The sequence below is a fragment of the Primulina eburnea genome, chromosome 1, assembly GCF_022965805.1.
Source record: "Primulina eburnea isolate SZY01 chromosome 1, ASM2296580v1, whole genome shotgun sequence".
In the NCBI taxonomy this organism is placed as follows: domain Eukaryota; kingdom Viridiplantae; phylum Streptophyta; class Magnoliopsida; order Lamiales; family Gesneriaceae; genus Primulina; species Primulina eburnea.
The window spans coordinates 60,981,306-61,004,713 of record NC_133101.1 but is presented as its reverse complement, the minus strand read 5'-3'; the positions used below and the strand labels follow the sequence as shown (position 1 = coordinate 61,004,713).

At 34.4% G+C, this 23,408-nt stretch overlaps 4 protein-coding genes and 1 pseudogene across 14 annotated transcripts; 4 read left to right on the top strand and 1 right to left on the bottom strand.

The window, feature by feature from the left end:
* Nucleotides 1–601: 601 nt before the first annotated feature.
* On the top strand, nt 602–2,758 carry LOC140813533 (PLASMODESMATA CALLOSE-BINDING PROTEIN 2-like). Its single transcript, XM_073172067.1, has 4 exons — nt 602–803; nt 1,250–1,489; nt 1,623–1,659; nt 2,331–2,758. The coding sequence occupies exons 1-4, from the start codon at nt 749–751 to the stop codon at nt 2,566–2,568; spliced, it is 570 nt and encodes a 189-aa protein (XP_073028168.1). The 5' UTR covers nt 602–748; the 3' UTR covers nt 2,569–2,758.
* Nucleotides 2,759–6,238: 3,480 nt separating this feature from the next.
* Nucleotides 6,239–11,018, top strand: LOC140837024 (uncharacterized). 11 transcript variants are annotated; one of them, XR_012119197.1, is made up of 5 exons: nt 6,243–7,219; nt 7,307–7,485; nt 9,414–9,467; nt 9,859–10,044; nt 10,129–11,015. XR_012119197.1 is itself a non-coding variant. In XM_073203051.1 (3 exons), the coding sequence occupies exons 1-2, from the start codon at nt 6,407–6,409 to the stop codon at nt 7,460–7,462; spliced, it is 969 nt and encodes a 322-aa protein (XP_073059152.1). In that variant the 5' UTR covers nt 6,243–6,406; the 3' UTR covers nt 7,463–7,485; nt 9,617–9,808. The 11 variants fall into 11 exon arrangements, 6 of the variants coding, with proteins under 6 accessions (XP_073059152.1, XP_073059144.1, XP_073059130.1 ...); XR_012119199.1 differs by lacking the exon at nt 9,414–9,467 and having other exon boundaries at nt 6,244–7,219; nt 10,129–10,282; nt 10,380–11,013; XR_012119198.1 differs by lacking the exon at nt 9,414–9,467 and having other exon boundaries at nt 6,244–7,219; nt 10,129–10,352; nt 10,439–11,013.
* Nucleotides 11,019–11,435: 417 nt separating this feature from the next.
* On the top strand, nt 11,436–17,266 carry LOC140837017 (uncharacterized). The gene is made up of 4 exons (XM_073202986.1): nt 11,436–11,592; nt 12,061–12,237; nt 14,098–15,312; nt 16,941–17,266. The coding sequence occupies exons 1-4, from the start codon at nt 11,578–11,580 to the stop codon at nt 16,974–16,976; spliced, it is 1,443 nt and encodes a 480-aa protein (XP_073059087.1). The 5' UTR covers nt 11,436–11,577; the 3' UTR covers nt 16,977–17,266.
* A 2,166-nt stretch (nt 17,267–19,432) lies between these two features.
* On the bottom strand, nt 19,433–20,426 carry LOC140809182 (formin-like protein 8; annotated as a pseudogene).
* An 838-nt stretch (nt 20,427–21,264) lies between these two features.
* Nucleotides 21,265–23,404, top strand: LOC140837006 (pentatricopeptide repeat-containing protein At1g74900, mitochondrial). The gene is made up of 2 exons (XM_073202958.1): nt 21,265–22,962; nt 23,035–23,404. Exon 1 carries the CDS (start codon nt 21,329–21,331, stop codon nt 22,778–22,780), a length of 1,452 nt encoding a protein of 483 aa, XP_073059059.1. The 5' UTR covers nt 21,265–21,328; the 3' UTR covers nt 22,781–22,962; nt 23,035–23,404.
* The last annotated feature ends 4 nt before the right edge of the window (nt 23,405–23,408 follow it).

The following is a 23,408-nucleotide window of genomic DNA, read 5'->3' as shown; positions in this document are numbered from 1 at the left end:
GCCCATTGCTTCAAAATTTCACCCACTTCTAAATTTGAACCTCCGTTGGCTCTAGAAACTTGAGCACACGAGAAATGACACATTAGTTCCGTTTAGACGGGCCAGTTAAAGAATATATTAACATATTTAATTAACTGAATTTAATCATTTCATAAATAAAAATTTATAAAAAAAATTAATAAAATTTTGAATCATTGATTTCATATTTCTATATGTTAGTCAAAATAATTATCAAATAGTTACATACTTGTTTTTTTTTTTTAAAAAAAAATTCTCAACCCACACGCCAACCGGCCCTCTAGGGGTTGGTCCGCTAGGTCCACAACTTGTGCGAGCTGCTTGAGCCAAATCATAATATTAAAAAAACCGTTGAGTCAATTAATTGGTTCAATATATATTGAAAAGTTGGATAAATTATTAGGGGGAAGAATGTTTTTTGCGTGAAAATTTTACGCTAGGAATAAAATTAAAAATAAAAAAATTGTCGGGGACTCGGAGAAGGGTTAAATATGTAAATAATCAGAATTCCAGCAAGGTTTTTTAATTTTATTTCAAATATATTTAATTTAATCAATTATATATGGCAACGGAAAGAGTTCAAATTGCTAAGCTGCTTTTAAGAACAAAAAACCCTGATATCTGCTGACCTACAGTAGTAGCACTAGTGCTCGACATACAATAATTTGGGGAGTGCACTAATTGCTGCTTTCTTCAAACAATCCCACCACCATTTCTTGTTCCTTTTCTCATGGCTGCAGGTTTTGTGTTTACTGTGCTCCTCATCGCCATGGCTGAGCATTCAAGTAAGCTCTTTCACCACCCCCGTTTTCCCTCGAAATCTAGTGTTTGTTCACCGTAAAAACACAAAAAAAACTTTAAAATATGATTGTATTGTTTTATTTCAATGAGTTCTTTCTACCAGAAAAGAAAAGTTTTTATTTCCTAAAAGAAACAAGATCTGTTTTTCAAGATTTGAGCTAAATACTGGCAACAAGCTTCCTCCAAATCTTGAATATCAAGGCATGACTTTTTGGGCTCGTACCTGTTCTTCACAGTACAGGTTCATTGCATTTCTTTTCAGATCGAATTGTTTAGTTAAGCTAAACCTCGAAATCTGAACTTCAAGTTTCTTGGATATTTTTCTCCCGTTTCTAGAAATTTTAGAACCACCTCCCTCCAAGTACACACACAAAACAAAAAGTAACAGCGCGTGGAGAATCTATAACAGCTACCAACTGTTTTCTTGTAGGTGGCAGCTGGTGCGTTTGCAAGGATGGGATCAGTAACGCGGAGTTGCAAAAGACACTGGACTACGCATGCGGAGCCGGGGCAGATTGCAACCCGACCCATCAAAATGGACCCTGCTTCAACCCAAACACCGTCAAAGCTCACTGCAGCTATGCTGTCAACAGTTATTTCCAAAAAAACCGGCAGGCACCCGCCGCCTGTAATTTCACCGGCACCGCCACCGTCGTCACTTCGGACCCTAGTTAGTATTCTTCAAATGCTCTCATGCCATCTTTGTTTTTCTTTTTTTTTGGGAAGCTCCAGCAAAATAATTTTCTTTCATTCAAATTCAAATATATAATAATTTAAATTTCAAATGTTTGGTGGAGTTACAGGTAGTGGAGCTGGATGTGCTTATCCTGCTACTGCTAGGTATTTATTTTAGTGCATTTATTTATTTTTATATATATATATATATATATATATATATATATATATATATATATATATTTAAAAAAAAAATCATAACATAATATAAGATATTATAACTCTTGTTATGAGAATGTTTCATAAATCAATTTATGCGACAGATTTTGAAAATGATCTAACTCATGAAAAAATATTACGATTTATTTCAAAAGTTTTATTTCTTCATGTTTAAAATAGACGGGTCAAGATAACTTTTGATAAAGGTATATAATACAAGAAATTTTTACACTTCTCTATAAAGGTGTCAATCCATTTGTATTCCTTTTGCTACTTTATTTTCTTCTTTTATTGCTTTATGGTATTTCAATGTACCCCAGGTCAAAAAAAAGATCCACCATATATATATATATATATATATATATATATATATAATATGTCATGTCCTCCTTAATTAAATGTGACATTTAAATGAAATTAGAAACTTTCAAAATCTGATAGAGTATTTTAAAATTAGAAGAGATTAGGAATGTTTTGAATTCTTAATTAATAGCAATCGTCTGCATCTAACATATATGGTTACATTATATACTTTTCCATGTGAGACTGTACTTATATTTAGCTAAACCGATTATTTGTAACTCTTTTTTTTTATTATTATTATTGTTGATTTCTAGTTCCACCCCAACCTCCACCACCCCGATAACCACAGTAAGCGGCACGCCAACCACCACCACGACAAATGGCGGCTCGCCGCTCGTGATGACTCCTACAGGAGTATTAGGAGGGCCAAACAACGGTTTAGGGCCATCAGGAATCAACAACGACCTAAGCGGAGGAGGAATCCGACTACCACGTATATTCGTCTTTTGGTTCTCTATATTGGTCGCATTTGCAGGACTTCTTTTGGAGTAATTTTTGTAAAACCATGTTTGATTTTTCAATACTGTATCAAGTTATGACAAGATATTAACGATGGATTTTGCATTCGAAATACCAACGGGATTTTTAGAAGATAAAAATTTTGTTTCGGTCTTTCGTTTTATCCTGTGTAAGTTTGGTCTTTTGATTCCTTGAGTTAGGGCATGACGTATTATTTTCTCAACTAATTTTTTCGGGGTTTATTATCGATTTTCTAATTTATGAAAAGGTTTTTTTTTTCTTCTCAATTAAAATCTTTCTGATAATTATTGTTAAGAGTTTTGAAACAAAACAATTTTTTGTCGGATCTCACCAATTGATACATGATTTTATATTGTTTTTACTACCTTTATTTATCATTTTCATATATATAATATTATAAAAATATTTTTTTTGCACATTTAATTAATCTATTAATAATATATATTAGTTTTGCTTAATAAATTCATTATTTTTTTAAATATAGTAATTAATATATAATTATTATTTTAAATTATAATTTTATCTTAATATGTAGTTTACGAAAAAATAATTTGATGAATATACTGTTGAAAATTAATTAATTTTAAAAATATAAGTATTAAAAAAACTGCAGGTGAATTTTTTTAAAAAAAAATAATAATTGAAAGTACTTTTTTTCAAAAAAATAATAAATTGAAAGTTTTTTTTTAAAAAAAAATGATGTTGAAAACAGAAGTAGACAAAAAAAAGAAAACACATGTTTTTTTTTTTTGAAAACAAAACAAAAAAATAAAAGTTAAAAATTTAAAGTTGGCGTGGGACCTGCTTGCAAGGAAAAAAAATGGTTTTAACCGAACATCGAATTAATGCTGGGTTCATTGGGTTGGCTTTTTGAAATGCCAACACAATGGAGTGGGGTTTTCAAAACCCAGAGTTGCGGACACCCTAAGTCCTCGTCTCCATCTTCATCTTTGGTTCTATCTGTTTGATAAAATCTCTATTCTCAATCTCACGGAGATTAAATTTTCGGGATGAGAATGGGTGACGAGTTGTATCATGGACGGTATCTGAGAGTTAAAGATTTTAAATTATATTCCTTATTTGTTAATTGTAAGGAAACATTGTATATTATCATTATTATCATCAGAGCATGTTCGAAGAGATGATAACATCCACGTACCTCTTTTCTGATTTGATTAAAATCCACGAACCCGAACAATACCCAAAAACATATACTTGAACTTATTTTGTTTTTTGTTTTGCCCGTGAGGCTCCAAACTCATCGATATAATTATTTTTAATATCATCGTTTTCAGTATGAGATATTATATATGTTTGGCAAAAACTTGGGTGAGACGGTTTCACAGGTTATATTTGTGAGACGAGTCTCTTATTTGGGTCATCCATGAAAAAATATTTCTTTTTATGCTAAGAGTATTATTTTTTATTGTGAATATTGATAGTATTGATTCGTTTCACATATTAAGATCCGTGAGATGGTATCATATGAGACACACTCTATATATTTTTCGGCACGGTACATGACTCCTTCCACCCTAAAAAAAAGGATATTTATTAAAGAAATGACTAATTTTACTGTCAAAATAAATGAAATTACCTTCTGCAAATGCTTCGCCCCGCATTGCAATTCTAGGGTCTCGGACGGTGTGATATGCCTTTAGTTATTGATGGAAATTGTAATCCATGTCCACTTTAGATATTTTGGTATTTAAAATATTATTCCAATTATATATATATATATAAAAATATAAATGATTTACCATCACCATTTATTGTAAGGGGGACATGAAAATCAAATTTAAATTTTTTGGGTACGTGATATTCGTATAATTTGGCAACATAAAACCATTGTTATTTATGACACGAAAATCAAGGTACTGACATTATTGCTGACTGTACCACATGAAAGCGTTTCCTACCGTCGAAATCAAGTTACTTACATTGTAAGAAAATGATACTCAAGTATGTTCGAAGATTTGATCGATAAAAAATTTTTTGATTAATTTTTTTTTTTTAAAAATAATCTCTTCAAATATATTTAATCAAATTCCTTTCAAGATATTTGAATAGTGAGTTAAAAAATAATGAATATCAAATACATTGTAATCATCATTTTATTTACATAAATAAAAAATTAAATGTAATTAAAATTAATCTAATATAAATTCATCTGAACAATCAAATAAATTTAGATTTTATAACTTTAAATATTTCTATTTAAACACAATCGAAATGTATTTTCCCGAAAAATATAAATATTTCAACCAAGATAAGGTGCAAACTTTTAAAAGAAAAAAAGAAGTAACCATATTTCCCAGTCGCGCTAAATTCACCACTATTTTCTCACAAAAGACAAATTAAATAAATATCAAATAATACTTTTTTAAAAAAATATAATACAACTGCATTATTTGTGTTATTATTATGATATAATTTTGAATGTAGGTGATTATATAAATATATTTTCTATTAATATTGATATCTTAATATTTCAATTTATAAATTTGTATTATATAATTGTATCATATAAATAAAGATTCTTAATTATGAATAAAATAGTTCGGAGTTTACTATCTTAACTCACATTTATCTCTTTTCCTTTCTTTTTTTATTAAATTTATAACATGTTATCACAAATGTTTTTTTTTAAGTTGTTTTGCTGAAGAAAACTGCTCGTTGTTAAATATTTTTTTTATGCCGTATCAATTGATGCTCTTGGCATAACACGATCTTTTAACATTTTGTTGATGTTTCTGAAGAATTCTACGTTGATATATAGCAAGATTCATGATTGATCTAACAATATTTTTCAAAAATATTGATTTGAAAATTAAAAATGTAGTCAGATCTGTAATTTATGATCTAAAGAATGTCTATATTCTTGAATAATAATAGAACTATAAGTTTAAAAACTAAGATCGATCTATCGGTATTTCTGACAAATATTAATATAATATGCACAATCATCAATTTCCTGAAGAATATTGATCTTGAATAAAACACTCATCAATATTCAAGGTCGGGTATTCAACTTCTAGAATAGCAGATTAATTCCCCTTGTCTATAATAATAATTCTTTTCTTTTTTTCTCTCAAAAAATAAATTAAAGAATGAGTAATAATTCTACAATTTTCTTTTTCATCAAGAAAAGGGGCATACTTCCTTCTCGATGTCGTGGCCTAACCCGATTACATAAGCGAAGAGTATAATTTTCAACTTGCACAGTTTTTACATTAAAAGATTTTATACAATTTTTTAAAAAGAAAATTATATTTTTTTTTTGAACGGAAAAGAAAATTATATTATATTCTCTATAATATAATACTATGAAAATATATAAGATGAATATAATTTTACTAATATATGAATATTGAATACGGAGACAAAAAAAATTAAGAAATCCGACATGTGTCTAAAATAAATGGACACCAAAATATAAAGGTCCATATTTTTAGTAATTCAAAAAATGAAAATAATGTTTTTCATAAAAATTGGGTGGTTGGGTCGACCCACGCTAGCTTGTGTCCACTAGGTCTGCCCACGCTTGGTCGACCCAAGGTTGTGTCCATTAGGTTGAGTTTTTCTTCTTCAACACGATTTACCCATAAGCAATAAATGAAATAAACTTGAAAATTATCAGATTTTGGTTATCCATTTCTTCGATTGAGAGTGCGTTGACTCGAGGAAAGGAAATTTCCGGGAATAAAAATCGTTCAGAATCGACGGAAGGGAAGAAAAAAGATGGGATTTGGTTAAGGTTTCTTGGTCGACTGATAAGGAGTTTTAATCAAAAGAGAAGATTTTTAATAATATTTAAGCGTGTATTTTAACTTCAAACACAAAGACATTTATGAATCTCCACCTAGAAATGGCACAACACACCTCAACAAGCCGCATCGTAGCAACTCTAGCCCCCCCAACACCCATGGATCCCACGCACAAAATCCATCCCAAACCCACCCCCTTCACCGCCACCGCTTCTCCACTACAACAGCTCCAGCCCAAGCACCACCCCACGACCAACTACCCAACTCCAGAACCGGCCGCCACCACCCCATATACCCTCCAGAACATATCCCTCCGCTTCTCCAGACTCTATTCAAGCCACAGGAAACTTGCTCCCAATCACACAAAACCCTCCAATGTAGGCTCACTTCCTCAACCTGACACACTTTATCAAGATAAAATCCTCACTGTTTCCACGGTTTCGAATACATCTTGCACCGCTTTGACCAAGTCAAAATCACATCGTGAGAGTTATGATTTTGCATTGTCAAAAGATGTGGTGAATGAGAATGATATATTGGTGAAGCCATCGAAGAGACACCCCAAGAAGTCGTCTTTGAAAGAGCTTGATGTGAAAAAGGCTTCCCAATTGGTGTCTAGAAGTCTAGAGAGTGACCAAGTTAACAAGTTGCAAGAAGGGTTTGAAGGGAGGAGATTTTCTGTGTCTTCAATTCCAAGAATCAGTGATGGAGGGAGAAGAAATTCATTCTGCAGCTCTCAGATTGAGTTGGCCGATTTCTTCTCTTGCACTGGTGTGAAAGTCGTGGCAGTGGATATGCCTCCGTTTATGCAAATCCATGCTGTGAATTGCGCAAGAAATTCTCATGATAGCTTAGAAAAGTTCACCTCCAAGACTCTAGCTTTTACCCTTAAAAAGGTAATTACATCAGCATTACCAATTTTGAAGAGATAAATTATTGGGATTTTTTTATATAAAAATATCTTATTAGATAGTTATCTCCAGGACTTTGATGCGGCATATGGTCCAGCTTGGCACTGTATAGTAGGGACAAGTTTCGGGTCATTTGTGACTCATTCAGTGGGTGGATTTATGTATTTTTCTATGGATCACAAGATGTATATCCTTTTATTCAAGACAACTGTAAAGAAAGCAGATTGATATTGAAGTCTATATCGAATGAGGTGAAATTTATTGTTTTCTTCTTAACATAGACATAACTTCGCAAAGATATTGTTGTCTTTATCGTATTAGTTTGTAAATTGTAAATCTGGATTAGAAAAGATTGAGAGACGTTCTTCTTGTTTGATGCCATTTAACATGATGAAGAAAAGACATTTGTTAGATAAGTTGTATTTGGCACCTCAAGATAGCTTCCTTTCTCAACACTTGTATAATGTTTCTGTATCTGTTTTACCATACACGATAATTATTTCTATGAATGGAAGATTTTATTTGTATGACATCTTTATAGTCGATTGATATTTATATGGTAGTGTACTTGGGATAAGATGATTCCATGCTTTGTAATGCCTCAAATCTCCGATGATGGTTTGTTATTGATTGTATTGATGTTGAACTTGGTGACGACGATATGCAAAATCGTGTTAGGAACAGTTCAGAATGGTAACAAATCAAATTTGGATGAAACCAGAAGTTCATTATCTGGACAGCCGACAGCGAATTGCTAATGTAGTCTGGCGAAACCTGGTTGAAATATTGATCTTCAATTCTGGAGCTTTAGATCCCATTGGTTAAGTTTAGTCTCGAACGGTCAGTGATGTTATAACCTAATATTGAATGTTATGTATTGGATCGACCCTGAGCTGTATATACCTTAAGTGGCTAACAACGTACGGAGATATGCGTGCTTGAGAGACGAGGAGGGGGAAGCTTGTTTTAGATCTTGAGATTAGTGTTGTGGTCTTTGTGAATGGCACAGCAATTCATATATGGTGGTTATTATGAGAGTTGAGCGTTAATTAGTATCAGATATATTTTTCCCATTTTATATTTGTTCTCAGCTGATGCTTTCTCAAAATAAATTTGTATGATAATATCTCGTTCAGTCTTTTATTTAAAGTAATATAGCCTGGTTTATTACAATATTTGTAATATATAATCGTTAATTTTAATTTAAATTCTTGAATTCCAAAAAATATTTTGTTCTTGTAGTATTTTATATTAAATTAATAAACCTCTCGTTATAAAGAAAAGAAAAAATCGTGTTCTCAAAACACTGAAACTAATTAAGTATCGAACATGGCCTCATCAATCTGGTTACTTCTGTGATATTTTATCTGATATTTTTTTGAGCGTTGAAGATTAAGAAATTTTTATTAATTGACATGGGTTCATTAGGATCAACTATAAAGTGAATTAATTTATAATTTTACTTAAATCTTGAACTCACACACACACACACACATGGATGATCAATCAAAAAATTACATCATTCAGTAAATGTTTCATCCTTCAAATAATTCTGTCAGAAAATCATGTTTGTGATACCTTTGGCTAGTAAATAAGAGTTATTTTATTTGGATGAAATTTTCCATACAAAACACCATACATACCAAACTTGAAGGTTTAGAACATGTGCCAAATACTCGAGAAAGCCTGAACCTTTAAAGGGAGGAGTGGATCACTCTCAATATGTGGTCATCAGTTCCTTTAACAAAGGACACGCTGCCCGGATCGTGATTTCGTTACCTGTGATACTTGTCTTGATATTAATCTTGCTATATTATGGACTATGATAGAGTCTAGGATCGTAAATTCTTTATGCATAAGAGTCGTTTCGATAGTCGTAAGAAAAATATGGATTAAAATTAGTAGATGGAATGATAATAATTTTGTATATGATTTTGTATTGGATGTGTGCTTATAAACCTCACTTGTAGGACATTGATGACATATTGAATCTTTATATGTCAAAAGAAACGTGCAAGATCATCCATATCAGGCATGGTTGAGCATACACTTTCCTAATGACTGAATTTTCTTGCTGAAAAGGACAATGATATTAAAGAAAATTAGGCATTTGGTGAAGCTGAAATGTTGATCTCTGGTCGACTATGTTATAATTTACTGCCAGAAATTTTTCTTGTAGACTTCCAGTCGGATGCATTTGGTTGAATGAGAAGAGGGAGAATTTTCATAATATGTGAGTATGAAATTATAATTTTAAATTGTATTCATATAAAAAAAAAAACATATACACAGGTATTTCAAATCGTAGAGAAAATAGAAACTATCTTATGGTATCAAGTTTTAATCATTTTCACACGAATTTGAGTAATTATTTTTTAATAGCGAGATGTATTCAGTCACTACTCTCCGGATATGTAGTGGGTGAACCCCGAATATGTGCAGTGGCCTGCAAATCACATACACCAGCAGACAGGCTCAAACATATAAGACTTATTCGAATTTAGAACTTTAGCCCCATGTTTCACACAGTCAATTAACTCAGCTAGCCTCGTGGATGAATTTGACTTATTTTAGTTGAGGGCCGCTGGCTATATATTAACTGATCATTATTTTTTCATCAACAGAATAAGTTGAAAAGCAGCCAAATGTTAGCATCAGGATCTAAAGATGAAAATGGGGGCTCAAGGAACCAAAATTCGGGTACCAGTGTAAAGCTAGCCGAGGAGAAGAGTAAATCTGAACCACCTAAAGGGTATATACGTGTTGGAGCAAGGAGTCAAGCTACTGACAGCCATAGTCTAGCGGAAAGAGTATATATGTTGCGTCGAATTTTCAAAATATATGCACTCATTTTATCAAGAATGTTGCTTCTAATGCATACTTTTCATTTGTAGGCCTGGAGAGAAAATATCACTGAGAGGATGAAGATCCTGCAAGACTTGGTTCCTGGATCTAGGAAAACGTGTACTGGTCTCATCACAAAATCCGAATGCTGGTTTATGACCATCCAGTGTTTGATGTGCATAATTAAAAGTTTCATCTATTCAGGTTATTGGAAAAGCTCTTGTTCTTGATGAAATAATTAATTACATTTGAGTCATTACAGCAACAAGTTGAGGTATTTCTTTTCTTGCCTCCTGTTTAGTTTATCCAACTGACGTGTTCTTACACGTTTCTCCGCTCCTCGCAATGGGGGTGCTCTAGTTTTTATCCATGAAGCTTGAAGCAGTTAATTCGAGGCTGAACCCCACACTAGAAGGGATGTCTTCTAAAGAGACGTGTCATACAACAAATTTCACTTTGTACACTGATTCGTTCTTAATGAGAGCTCCTCCCGTGGATGTAATCACATATTTAACCAAACCACGTAAAATCTTGTATTGATTCCTTGTTTGTATTCAATGTGCTTTTTTATGTCGAATCCATAGATTGAAATCAGAGTCACAAAGTTAATTGATCTTGGTACAACTATTCTGTGGATTCAAGTTTTAATCACAACACAAGCGGTGCTAGAAGATCAGAACAGATGCAGCAGTTGGAAAGCAAGACGATTCAAGATTGGCTTTGCTAGATCAACGACCTTACTTACGGGATCGATGGTGTCTTGGATGAGTACACCACGGAAATCTCCAAACTGTAGCACAAGACTAGCAAATCAAGTCGTTACGGTTTGAAGAACATTCTGTTTCGAAGCAAAATGGGGAAAAGGGTGAAAGAAGTTGCTGGAAAATTGGACATAGGGACTGATAAAAACAAAGTTGGGAGGACGGATAAAATATTAAAAATTTCAAGGAAGACAGAACAATCTTAGAAAGAAAAATAAAAATAATATATTTATATACTAAACTATTATTAGATATTGTCTCCTTTCATGTTTTTATGGAAAGTGTCTCAAAAACCATATCCTAAAAACTAGACAAAAATTGTATTTTGCGTGTTATTTTTCTTGATTGAAGCTAAATTTATATTAATTATAAATGTTTTTTTACAATAAATAATATATTATAAATTTAATTAGACTAATAATTTATATGCGTTCCTACTTTTTAGCTGTGATAGAAACATTCTCTCACGTTTATTAAGAAATTATATATAAAAAAATTGTTTTAGGAAATAGTAAATAGTTAGGCCAACGTAACTGCATGTCGCATGGTTCACTTAAAAGACGTAAACGTAATTATGTCATTCTTGTAGGGTTATTTGTGGAATTTCACGTGAACAGAAGTTTCAGTTCACAACAGACAGCTTTGCCGAGGAAACGAAAAAATAAAGAAAGCAAAAAGAAGAAATCTACGTTCCTAAAAACCTTAAATTAACAGTCATCGATTCGAAGAATCTGATGAATGGACGCCGACGAGGTAAATTTCGCCACCCCATTTGACGATATTAAGCCTACGGGGTCGCCATGTCGACGGCGGCGGTACCGCTTTTATTATTCAACAGTCCACCAACTACCTAACTGATTCTCTGAACTGTTTGTTTCCCTGTTTTCACTCTCGATATCCAGCATTTTGTAGACTTTTATTTGGATCTTCTTCTGTTTTGTTGCTTCTTCCATCTTATGCTTTGTTCATTCGAAATTTTTGTGCTTTTTGTTTAAAAAAGTTGTCTTTTTAGTTTTATTCTGTGGTTTAGAGTAGAATTTTGTTGTTTTTCGATCTAATGGGTTTGATTGTGCGTTTCTTCCAGTAATATTTACCTACTTTTTGAATGAGGGTCAATTTTATTTTATTTTTTTTAAGCTTTGAAAATATTTTACTCGGATTCTTGGTGCTTTCTTGATCATTTCAGCGTGGGTTTAACATTTTTTCTCTATTTGATTGCAGAAATTGAAGGCGTTGAAGAAGGCCTATGCAGATATAATTCTGAACATATCTAAGGAGGCGGCAGGAAGGGTTACAGCTTCTGAGGGGAAGGCAGTGAGGTATCGGCATGAGTTGAAGGTGGCAAAAGAGGAGGGCTCACGAATGTTGACGCGCCTGAAGCAAATGATGGATTCTAAGGTGAATGATTGGATTTGAAACTTGAATTTTCTGTCATGTTTTTATGGGTCTCATGAATAGGTAATGGAATTGAGCAATGGTGATCGTGTTATGTTAAATTTTAAGTTTGGTCTTTTTTCCTTTTTTCTGAATATCTTTTGTTGCGAACATTTTTATGAATTGATATCCTTGTATAGATTTGCTTTATCAGGTTTTTGTTCGATCTTTAAAATTGTTCAATAAAAACAAATGGATTTGCTTGAAGCAAGTGGCAAATTGTAAGGATGTTAATACTTCCTTCGCGACTCTTGTGCAGAAATTACTTTTAGTGACTTAGATGGAGTGATGGATTCACTTGGTTTTTGGAAACAGGATCACATTGTCCAAAATATCTTAATTTCTTTGTTGGTCTGGCTAATATTTAAAACGACTTGCTTTGGAACCCTATGTTGGTTGATACAACAATCTGAACACCATACTCTGTTAAAGTTGGAGTTTATCTATTTTATGGCTGTATAATGCCAGAAGCATTAATTTGGCAAAGTTAATCATTCCATCGCATGTAATAGAAACAGATTTGATATGGTCCCCTTGCTGTTCGCCTGTCATTTTAATTATTTGTCACCTAGTGCATGAAATTTTTTAATTTTGTCACTTCTTCGATCATCAAATAGTTTGATGATATTAAAAGGCTAATGAATGACTACTTTATTTTCTAAAATGTGCTATCCGTTCGTTTCTTTTATTTTTCGTTGTCTTTAATTTTCCCTTCACAGAAGTTCTTTTAGTTCGTGATTTTAACTACAGTAATTGAAAATAAATGCTGAGTAAGGCCCACAAAACTTAACATGTGCCTCTATTATATCAGTATGATGGTTCTTAGTATCAATTCGGCGTTGATTCATAGATGCACAAAAATGAAATGAGCAAAGCATGCATTAAATCATTCAATATGATCCGACAATGCTCTAAGTTTAAGATACCATCGTTTGAAGTAGAGGAAGTATGAAATATAAATGCGCTGCCACTGTATGCAGAAGTCTCTGTCAGCAACATATTTACATCCAATAACAATAAAATTTAAGTGGGTGGGATTGATTTGTGTGTGCGCAAAGTGAGTTATTTTATTTTTTAACCTCGGTCAAGTATTTTTTTAAGAAAATGACCTCCTCAAGTATAATTCAAATACATTTGAGGAGGTCATTTTCTTAAAAAAAGAGTTGACCGAGGTTATTTAACCAATTTCCCCTGCGCAAAGTTTGTTAGGTTAATGCCAGTTCAATTTATTCAACTAATCATGGCAAGCTTGATCCTAGCCTGCCTGCAGTTATTAATTTCTCTTATCAGCTTCAGATGATGCTAACACAAATTTTTGATGATTCATCTTAGCCACTAGATGTTGAAAAGGTGAAGTTTTCGTGGCCGATGCTGGAAGTGTAAACACTGACAGTGATTGTGTCATGGGTACTCGTGTTGATGCTAACAATTAATTGCTGCCATAAGCAAGCTCCTGAATCTTAAATATAAAGGGTACCACTCTAATGTTCAGGGTGAAAATCAGTTGTACTCTATTCAAAACTTGAATTGTGCGCTTGATTACTTTCAGGGGGTATTTTTCGTTTGTATTTTAAAGACACATGTGCTTTTCAAGTGTAAATTAGAAACTTATTTTATTTTTGGGATACAATTAACTGCAAAATTAACAATTTCTTGAGAAAGGACCAAAATTGATAACTGGCGAATAGTTATTGGACTAAAACTGATTTTTGAATGTGTTGCCTTTAAAAATACAAATGTGACCATGCTCTCTGCCCCTCGTATACATCTGCCTCTACGAGTCCTGCATTCTTGTTTAACTGATGTATTTGGTCAACTGTACAGGTTCATAAAGCGGAAGCAGCATCAGTGAATCAACACAAGAAGATTGAGGAACTTGAAGCTCAACTTAATGAAGCTGAGGATATTGTAAGAGATCTCAGAGAAGAGGTGACTGTAGTGCTCGATGAGCTGGAAAAGGTAAAAAACGACAATAAGCGTCTCATTAACGAAGTCGATGCCCCTTTTTCACGAAAAATAGCCGTTGAGAATCCTATTTATTCATATCAATCCAGTACATCCCTTCCTCCAAAATCACTTGACGAATCTGCTATAGCTTCGGATGCTACAATACCTTATCTGTGCAAGACAAATTCATGTTCCAAGTGCCATAATGGAACAACTTGCTCGTGTCATTCATATATTGGGAATACTGATTTGCCTTCTATAATATTGAGAGGCGTTGAGTCGCGACTATACAGAAAGGGATGCTCACAAAGAATCCATGCTTGTGAGAGGAATTCTTTGAAAAGGAATATGTGTCTCTTAGGGGAAATTGATAAAGTGAAGGGTAAATCTCTGAATGAACTCGAGAACAAACGATTGGGAGATGTTAAGTATAGGAGCTTCAATCCTTTCCTTCAGAAAAGGAAGAGAACCTATAGAAAAAGAAAAATTATATCACCCTTGAGTGGGAAGAAATCTGATATTTTACTCAAACTTGAACATTTACATCAACTCTCTGCAAGAAACAAGCCTCGTCCTGTCGAAATTAGTCATTCTAATGAGGAACATTTAAGGCTAGTTTCGCGGCTGCCACCAGATAAAGATGAACAACAAACTTCTCTAGGGTGTTCAGAATATTCTGAAAAGGATGAGGCAAAAACAGACAAGGATAATGAACTGATTGAGGAAATGTTGTCATGCAAGGAAACTGGAGTTGAAGAGAGTTTACGGTGTCTGGATCGTAAGATGGAAGTTGAAAAGGTTGATGTTGCATCACACAGTTTGTCCGACACTACAACAGGGCTTCCTAGCCAACCTAAGAGAGAAAGAGTTATTAAAATTACATTTGAAAGGAAGCGAAAGAGAAAAGTTTTCAGTGGATCTGGCGAGAATGTTTCTCTTCGAACAGAAGAGAGAATTGGCGATAAGCAAAATGGCCATCAGGATCTAGAGCTGCCAGAGCCTGGTTTGGTGTTAGAGTCGCTAAGAGATAGTATGTCAAACTTGGTGCTGGAGTCGAAAGTTAATAGGCAAATGGCTCAAGTTGCTCGTCAGGTATGTTGATAAAAAAATACTTGGCTTTTTATGTTTGTGTTTGTGCAGTTGATGCCTTGATGGATCTACATGCATGCGCCAAAATTGTTCAAAAATTAATATTAGCTGCGTACATTTCATAAACATATTTATATGTTTGAATCTGTTCCATACATTTTCCTGGATTTCTCAAATCTCTGCTAGATGAATACCTTATTTTCCGTAGGTATTTAGAACTCTATGCTCCATCAAAATGCACCTAAATAACACTTCTGGAACGACTTTGGTAGCAAGTAGTTATGGTATTTGGACACTATTCAAGTATAAAATCGCAAGGTCTTTGTAATCTCTTATTGTGCATAAAGCTACATTTATGTTGAAATTATTTAAGTGACTTGATCCTATGATCCAGTTTCTTCCTGAGTATGTATATATGGTGGGATCTTGGCCCCAAACTGTGAAATACTCGTGACAGTATTCATAACACCGCTTAAAGGTACTTAGAAACTTGCTTAAGTTCCTTAGTGGTAGAATAGCTTATCAATTATCATGCTGCAGTCATGTTAGTAAAATCTTGGCATTTACTTTTGATGCAGCATTTTCTTTGCTGTTTTCTTTAAATAAAGAGGCAATCAAGTCTACCTTAGGAATTAAATGTCCTGCTCCTGTCTCCTGGCTGCATCAGTCCTCCTCTTTTCTTTCCATTTCCTGCTGTGTTTTTATGCATAATTGGACCTGTCGATTTCCCTTGCAATTTCGATTTCGGACTTTTACACTATTAATATTATATTTAGATTTCACAATTTGAATTAGTAAAAAATTGTTTGTAACATGTGCACAAAAGATACTTTTTTTCTTTGACTTTTTTTTATGTAGATATAATCCAAATTTTGTTCGACCAAAGACAAATTTTTCTTGATACGTAATTTTCTTTACTATCTGGAGGCTTCACCGTCTCTTACTAATTTGTAAAGGTTTTTCTCGGAATCATCAATTGAAATTGAGAATGCTGTACCGCTTGCTCTTTGTTTCTTCACCTTGAATCCTAGATATTTCCATATTTTATATAAGTGATCCTTAAATTTCATTGTTCTCTCGTTAATTTATGATAGTTTATTTTATCATAGAATCTGACAAACTGGACTTCAGTGAAATTACGCATTTGGTGCCTTAGTCAAACCTTTTTTTCTTGTACAACTCAAATCTGTTGGATATTCAGGTATTTCGATAATTTGTTCACAATCACAAATAAGCACTTGCGAATCAACTTCTAATGTATTGAATTTATTATGAATCCATGCTAGCAGAAACCGTGAAACATTGATTTGGATACCCACTCGAATAACCATTTACATCCTTAAGGCAATAAAGTATAGATTTCCTATGGAATATAAATTTTCGGGTTAGTGATGATACCAAGTCTCAAATTCAGTGTTTCAGATTCTTGTTGAATTGCCCAGAATGAATGCTTCTTGTAATGATATATGCTTTATTTAACTAAGAGTCGTCGGCATGAGTGTGAACTTCTATTCTATTTCTGTGTGTAATTCATCTTCTGCATCAACGTCCTGTTATGCTATCCATGATCTCTTTCATTTTCGATTTTCATGGTCTATCAATCTTTATCTTGTTTGTTATCATATTTGCAGCTTGTAGCTTTATCAGAGACAAAGTGGTGGGATTGAGGTCGATGGCTCTTCATCTTTGAAACAAACCAAGAATGCTTGAAGAGAAATACATGTATGTTCTAACTGTCCTACCGCATCATGGAGTTATGGCCGAAATTGTAATTCTGTTTGTTATCTTGAGTCTTGACTTTGTTTACTGTAAACTTTTTTTGAGGATATGTGACCGAAATCATTCAGAGCAGTGTGTCTTCTTTCTGTTAAACTGAGCTGTAGGAGTCCCTTTGTGTTGTATGTAGATGCGGCCAGAGATTCTAGTTTCAAAGTTCTCCTATGCTTGGTGTTGGTTTTACCTACAAGAGTAATACCCAGAGAAATCACTATAAAATTATATTAGATATCATTACAAGGAACACAATTGTGTCATCTTACAATCTCAGTACTCCGTATTCACGGCTGGTGGAGGAGGAGAAGCGAATGGAAAAGAAATTATTGTCAGCATATTACTCAACCTCCTCAAATCATTGTTGTTACCTTTAATGGGCGATTTCTTAAAATCCGGCGGCTTTTGCAACTCTCTGTCACATTCATAAACACCTTTATAGACAAACACAACCTGGGAATTGAACCCCTGATAATCTTTCTGCTTTAGATCTTCTTCCGCAAGTTTTAGCCCAAGCGAAGCTTCTGAATACCAGCTTTGGCAGACCCAAAAACGTGGTCTCATTCAGGGTTTCTTTCAGAAGAGACGAGTGATCTGATCTTTGCTATAGTACTTGTTGCATTCTGAGTTGCTATGTCTAATGTTATCTTAGTAAGTTCAGGCAAGGTTGCTGTCTTGGTACGAGGATCCGAACCTATGACTTTTATGCAGAAGGACTCATCTTCTGTGTCGCCAGTACAAATGATCTCTAACAAGGTAGCATTTGCAAGAAGTTTAGTAGTGATTATAATTTATATTCTATATTTTTGTTATAGCTTTTTCTTACAAGGCAAAACGATATTTTTTTTATTTTTTAAATGCACTAATATATATATATATATATATATATTTTAAATACGACTTCCATATATCTCTAAATTAACCCAATGTTTAATCTGGATTCATAAATTTGCGTAATTCTATGATTCATAAAATTATTTAGACTACAATAATGCAATGCATTACAAAAATTTGTGTAATTCTATGATTGCACTTAATGATTCAATGATATATAATAACACTGATATTATGATGATCCAATAATGATATTTGCGTGACAAATGGATCAATTTCACACAAAAATATAATAAAATTTCTTCTTTATATTTTAGTAATATGGCTTATTCTTAAATTTAGTTTGAAGTTATTATTGATAAATAAAACTCACCCATTTAAATTTCAATAATACGCAATTATTATGATAATTTTGACATTTATTGGACTGAGTTTAAGTTGTGGTCTATTAAATTAAATAACCGTAAATATCAAAATTTTTAGAGATGGACTCTCCCCAACTCTTTGGGTAGAGAATGCGTCATAAATATTTTTAAAAGAATTAGTTATATGACAGACAATCTCACATGTTTATATTTGTAAGATGAGATGATTTGATCTATATTTATAAAAAAATTAATATTTTTGATATAAAAATAATGTATTTTTATGAACGAATCGAGGTGGAGTTCTTTTTCATAAAATTTAATTATTTTTTTTTATATAAAATACATGTATGTTCCTACAATTTTTGTTCGGGTTTTTCGACCATATGCCTAGAGGCTAGTGCAGGGCCACACGAAAAATAAGGTGAAAACGAAGGGCAAAACCGTCAATAAATTGGTATATATACCACCAGCATCCAAGCTTAGAATCTCGCGGCTTTTTTCTTTCCAAAATCGACGACAGACATTCAGAACCCAAAGAGTCTGTTTGTTACATCCTCTCTCCATATCTGCCGCTTTCTCTTTCCACCCGAATCTCCGATCAAGTTAGGGTTTTCCGGTTCTGCAACGAGTTCACTCAGACATGAATTCTGATTCGATCCGCAACGCTTCTGTTCCTCTGGCCTCCTCAAACCCCAGATGTTTCGCCAAGAAAAAAAGGGTATGTTTTTAAAGTTCTTGAATTGGATTATAGAATTAGAGATTCGTCTATTGTCATTGGCTGCTGGCGATATTGTATCAGTTTATTCTCTTCTTTCTAATAAAAGTTTTTCTCTTGAAAAAGCATGCATGTGATTTGTGAGGTTGTGGTTTTCTGTGTCGATTTCTAATGCGATTGGTTTTTATTATTTAATTTATTTCTGGTGAAATCTTATTTCCTCTGTTCAGTTTGGTTCGTTTTTTGAATCAATTTTCTCAATTTTTTTTGTGTAGAGTTTTTTCTTTTTATAAATATTATCGAATTTTGTCTCTGTAATATAGGCAAATCGATCAGCCAACTTGAAGCAAAACAAGCTTCATGCTCGTCGGGAGCAGTGGCGTTCTCAAGGTTTAATGTCCGTGTTCTGTTGTGCTAATGCTACCAGGTTTATTGTCTATTTGTCTCTATTAATCATATGACGTTTACCTTCTGATCGAATTACTTGTTCAACAACAAAGTGAAGTAGAGTGGTCTTACCATTTGTACTTTTCACATCAGAGAGTCTACAAAGGGAGTTAAGGCCGAAGCCTTGAGCATTTCCTCTCGCTGTTTCAGCATTCATTCTATGGCCAACCGTGAGAAAAGCTTCAAGGAGTTTAAAGAAAATTCCACCAGTTGTTAATTCCCGACTTCCCAATTCAAGTGTTTGCGGACATTCCTTAAGATGCAATATTTCTTGATCATAGGTGAATTTGAAAAGCATTGTGCTGAAGCGAATGAATGCTGATGGAACAACTTTCAAGATTTGGTAGATGAAAGACTTGGCATCAGCTGGCTTTGTTGAGTTCTCACTGAATACAAGTATTTTGGTTATCTCTTCTCGAGTTGGGCTAATTTTGTTAAGTTTTCAAGGGTAGCGATGTCAAGTTCTCGGTCCTCCAATAAAGCTTCGAGAATTTCATTCTGAGAAACTGCTAGAGACTTGAGGACGATTGCCGTATTTTGGGAATTTCGTGGACCGAGTATGAACATTTGAGCAGACTGACCTGAGTTAGAATTGCCCCTCACATGTTGATTTACTACTTCTGTTGCTTGATTTTTTGCTGGCTGTTTTGTAACTGAACAGGATTTGCATCAGTGCATCATAAAACCTGATAGAATGACATAGAAAGAATGACAATTTCAACGAAAGTTTGACCGGTGACAAACATGAATGAGAAGACAGTGCATAAAGGTTCGCTGTTATCTAAAAGAATGTTATCCATCTCATTCCATACCATTGAATGATCTGCAGCAGCAGCAACCTTGTCCCAGTGTAATGGCTTCAGTCTTGTTCGAAATTCTTCATTTGCTTTCCCTTTATGCATGGCAAGATCTTCCATACTCGTAGTGTTGATTTCTTTTCCTCTCGAAGGAATGGGTAGGTTATGTGGTGAAATTAGACCCATTGTCTAGGCTGGTAATGAATGCCTTAATTTTGGTGGAATCGGAGGTGGTTCTGGTTTGAATTTTCTTCTAGGAAGTGGTGGCAGAGGCGGAGGATGGCAATGGTGGTCGTTGTGGTGGAATTTGCTTGGATTTAATTGACATCTGAGACAAAGGAGTAGCTGGTGGTGATGGAGAAGTTAACCACATTTTAGATTATGAGGAATGGAGGATGTTGGTGTTGGGAAACTGGCTTCAACGCAGACAAATTGGAGATTTCACGTAGAGGATATGTGGTTGGTGGCACTGATTTCTCCGGCGCAGGGTTATACACTCCTTGTAAGAGAAGCCTGAAAAATTCCCAGCACGGAAACCTGCATCAGATGTGCATTTCCCAAGTTTCTTGGCGATTACAAATCTATATACGAGGTAGACTATGATGCCTGCTACAAGAAGACTAATCGTAGCTGTGGTTGCAACAACCTGAATCATTATTTCGCTCTGTACAGCCATTTGATTTAAGTTTTGTTTCATTGGATTTTCTGGCACGTTTCTGAAGTCGGGGTTAGACGAAGATAAATAATTCTTAGGAAGTAGAAATTTACGGACCCTTTTCCGCATAGATGTTCAAAAACTTGTTTCAGAGATGTATGGTGAGCATCATTGTCGTGATTGAATGCAACCAAAGCTCGCTATCTGTAATGGAACGCAGGCTGATGACAGTTTCGATGAATTTATTGTCATAAAAAATTTAATTAAATAATTTATTTTTACAAATTTAAAATTCCAAATATAGCATATTATTTTAAAGAAATGTTAAGATAAATTAATTCAGTTATTAAAAAATGTTGAGCATGAATATCCATGTTCTATTTGTGATGCGAATTTTGGACAAAACGGGAACCATGATAGTGGCAGTGGCAAAATGGCCGTTGTACCTAACAGGATCGCCAAACTGCACCGCCCCTTCACCTCTTCCCTTTCAAAACCACCGTCGCCCCAGCCACCACCGCCGGACCCCACTACCATCACCGACCTAATCCTCGGTTCAGAAAACCAGCAATCGTTGACTCAAACCCTCCACTCTCTCAACCTATGGATCCCAAGTTTAGTCCACGCAATCCTCAAACGCCTCTGGAACCACGGCCCCAAAGCCCTTCAATTCTTCAACGCTCTCGACTGCCACCCTCTCTATTCCCACTCTGACACCGCCTTTGACTATGCTATCGACATCGCTGCACGAATGCGGGACTACAGAACCATCTGGGCCCTCATGCGCCGTATGAGAACTCAAAATTTGGGTCCCACCACCAAAACCTTCGCCATTATCTTGGAAAGGTACGTCTCTAATGGGAAAGCTGATAAAGCGGTTAAGATCTTCTTGTCGATGCATGAATATGGTTGCCAACAGAATTTAAGCTCGTTTAATGCGTTTCTTGATGTGTTATGTAAGTCGAAACGGGCTGAAATGGCATATAAATTGCTTAAGATTTTCAGGGGTAGGTTTAGGGCTGATGTTATTAGCTATAATGTGATTGCAAATGGCTTCTGCCTGAGGAAGCAAACACCGAAGGCGCTGGAAGTTTTGAGGGAGATGATTGAGAGGCGTTTGCAGCCCACATTAACTACTTATAATACACTGCTTAAGGGGTATTTTAGAGCTGGACAACTTAAGGAAGGTTGGGAATTTTTCTTACAAATGAAGAAGAGGAAGATTGATATAGATGTTGTCAGTTATACGACTATAGTTCATGGATTTGGCGTTGTAGGTGAAGTCGAGAAGGCAAAAAAAGTGTTTGATGAAATGGTGGGAGCTGGGGTTCTCCCATCTGTTGCTACTTACAATGCTATGATTCAAGTTTTATGTAAGAAAGGTAGTGTAGAAAATGCAATCGTGATGTTTGATGAAATGTTGAGGAAGGGTTACATTCCAAACGCCGTAACTTATAATTTAGTTATTAGAGGGCTGTGTCATGCAGGGAAAATGGAAATGGCGATTGATTATATGAATAAAATGAAAGATGATTGTGAGCCAACCATTCAGTCGTTTAATGTCATCATTCGGTATTATTGTGATGATGGAGAAATAGAGAAGGCTTTGGAGCTCTTCAAGAAAATGAATGGTGGAAGTGTTTTGCCTAATTTGGATACTTACAATATCTTGATCAGTTCACTGTTTGTGAGAAAAAAGTCGGATGATATGTTGCTTGCTGGGAAGTTACTGATAGAAATGGTTGAGAGAGGGTACTTACCTCGGAAATTTACACTAAATCGGGTTCTGAACGGTCTTCTACTTACCGGTAATCAAGAGCTTGCGAAATATATTTTAAGGATGCAGAGTAAATTTGGCCGTCTTCCTCGGCAATTCAGATTATGATACCCACTACTGTATATCTGTGTGCACGATAATTTGGAACCTCGTGTGCTGCATTGTGGGCAACCGCAAGATATTTTTCTGGTTAGTGGATGTTTTAGAATTGCTAATTGTTTTGTGTTGGGAATGACCTTACCTATCGAGATGAAGAATTTCAAAGGGCAGCCCATGACTTTGAAAGCCGGGTACGACCATAAAGAACTTTCTGTTCTGATCAAAGAGTTTCAAATTTGACCAAGTTTTTTATGGAATTACAGAACCAATGATTCAAGCTACAGAAGTAACTATGAATAAGCAGTGGATGATATGTATGTATAAATTTATCGCTCGCAAATTTGATCCTTTCAAGTACCTGAGTCACCAGATCCATATAGAGGGGATTAGGATAACAACCTTGCAATTTACGTCCAAAATGGTGCAAATGACGAGCAGCTGTACAACCTTTGCCGGCATTTCTTGAAGCAGTTAAATGAATAGTAATATGTATACAAATATACTGGAAAAATTGTCTTGTACCTTCCTCAAAAGCCACAAGTAGAAGGGTTTCTGAGAGATTAATTCCATTGTAAAATTGGGAAGAGTATTAAAATCTTTTTGCTACATAAGAAAGACAGTCCCTTTCGACTACTCT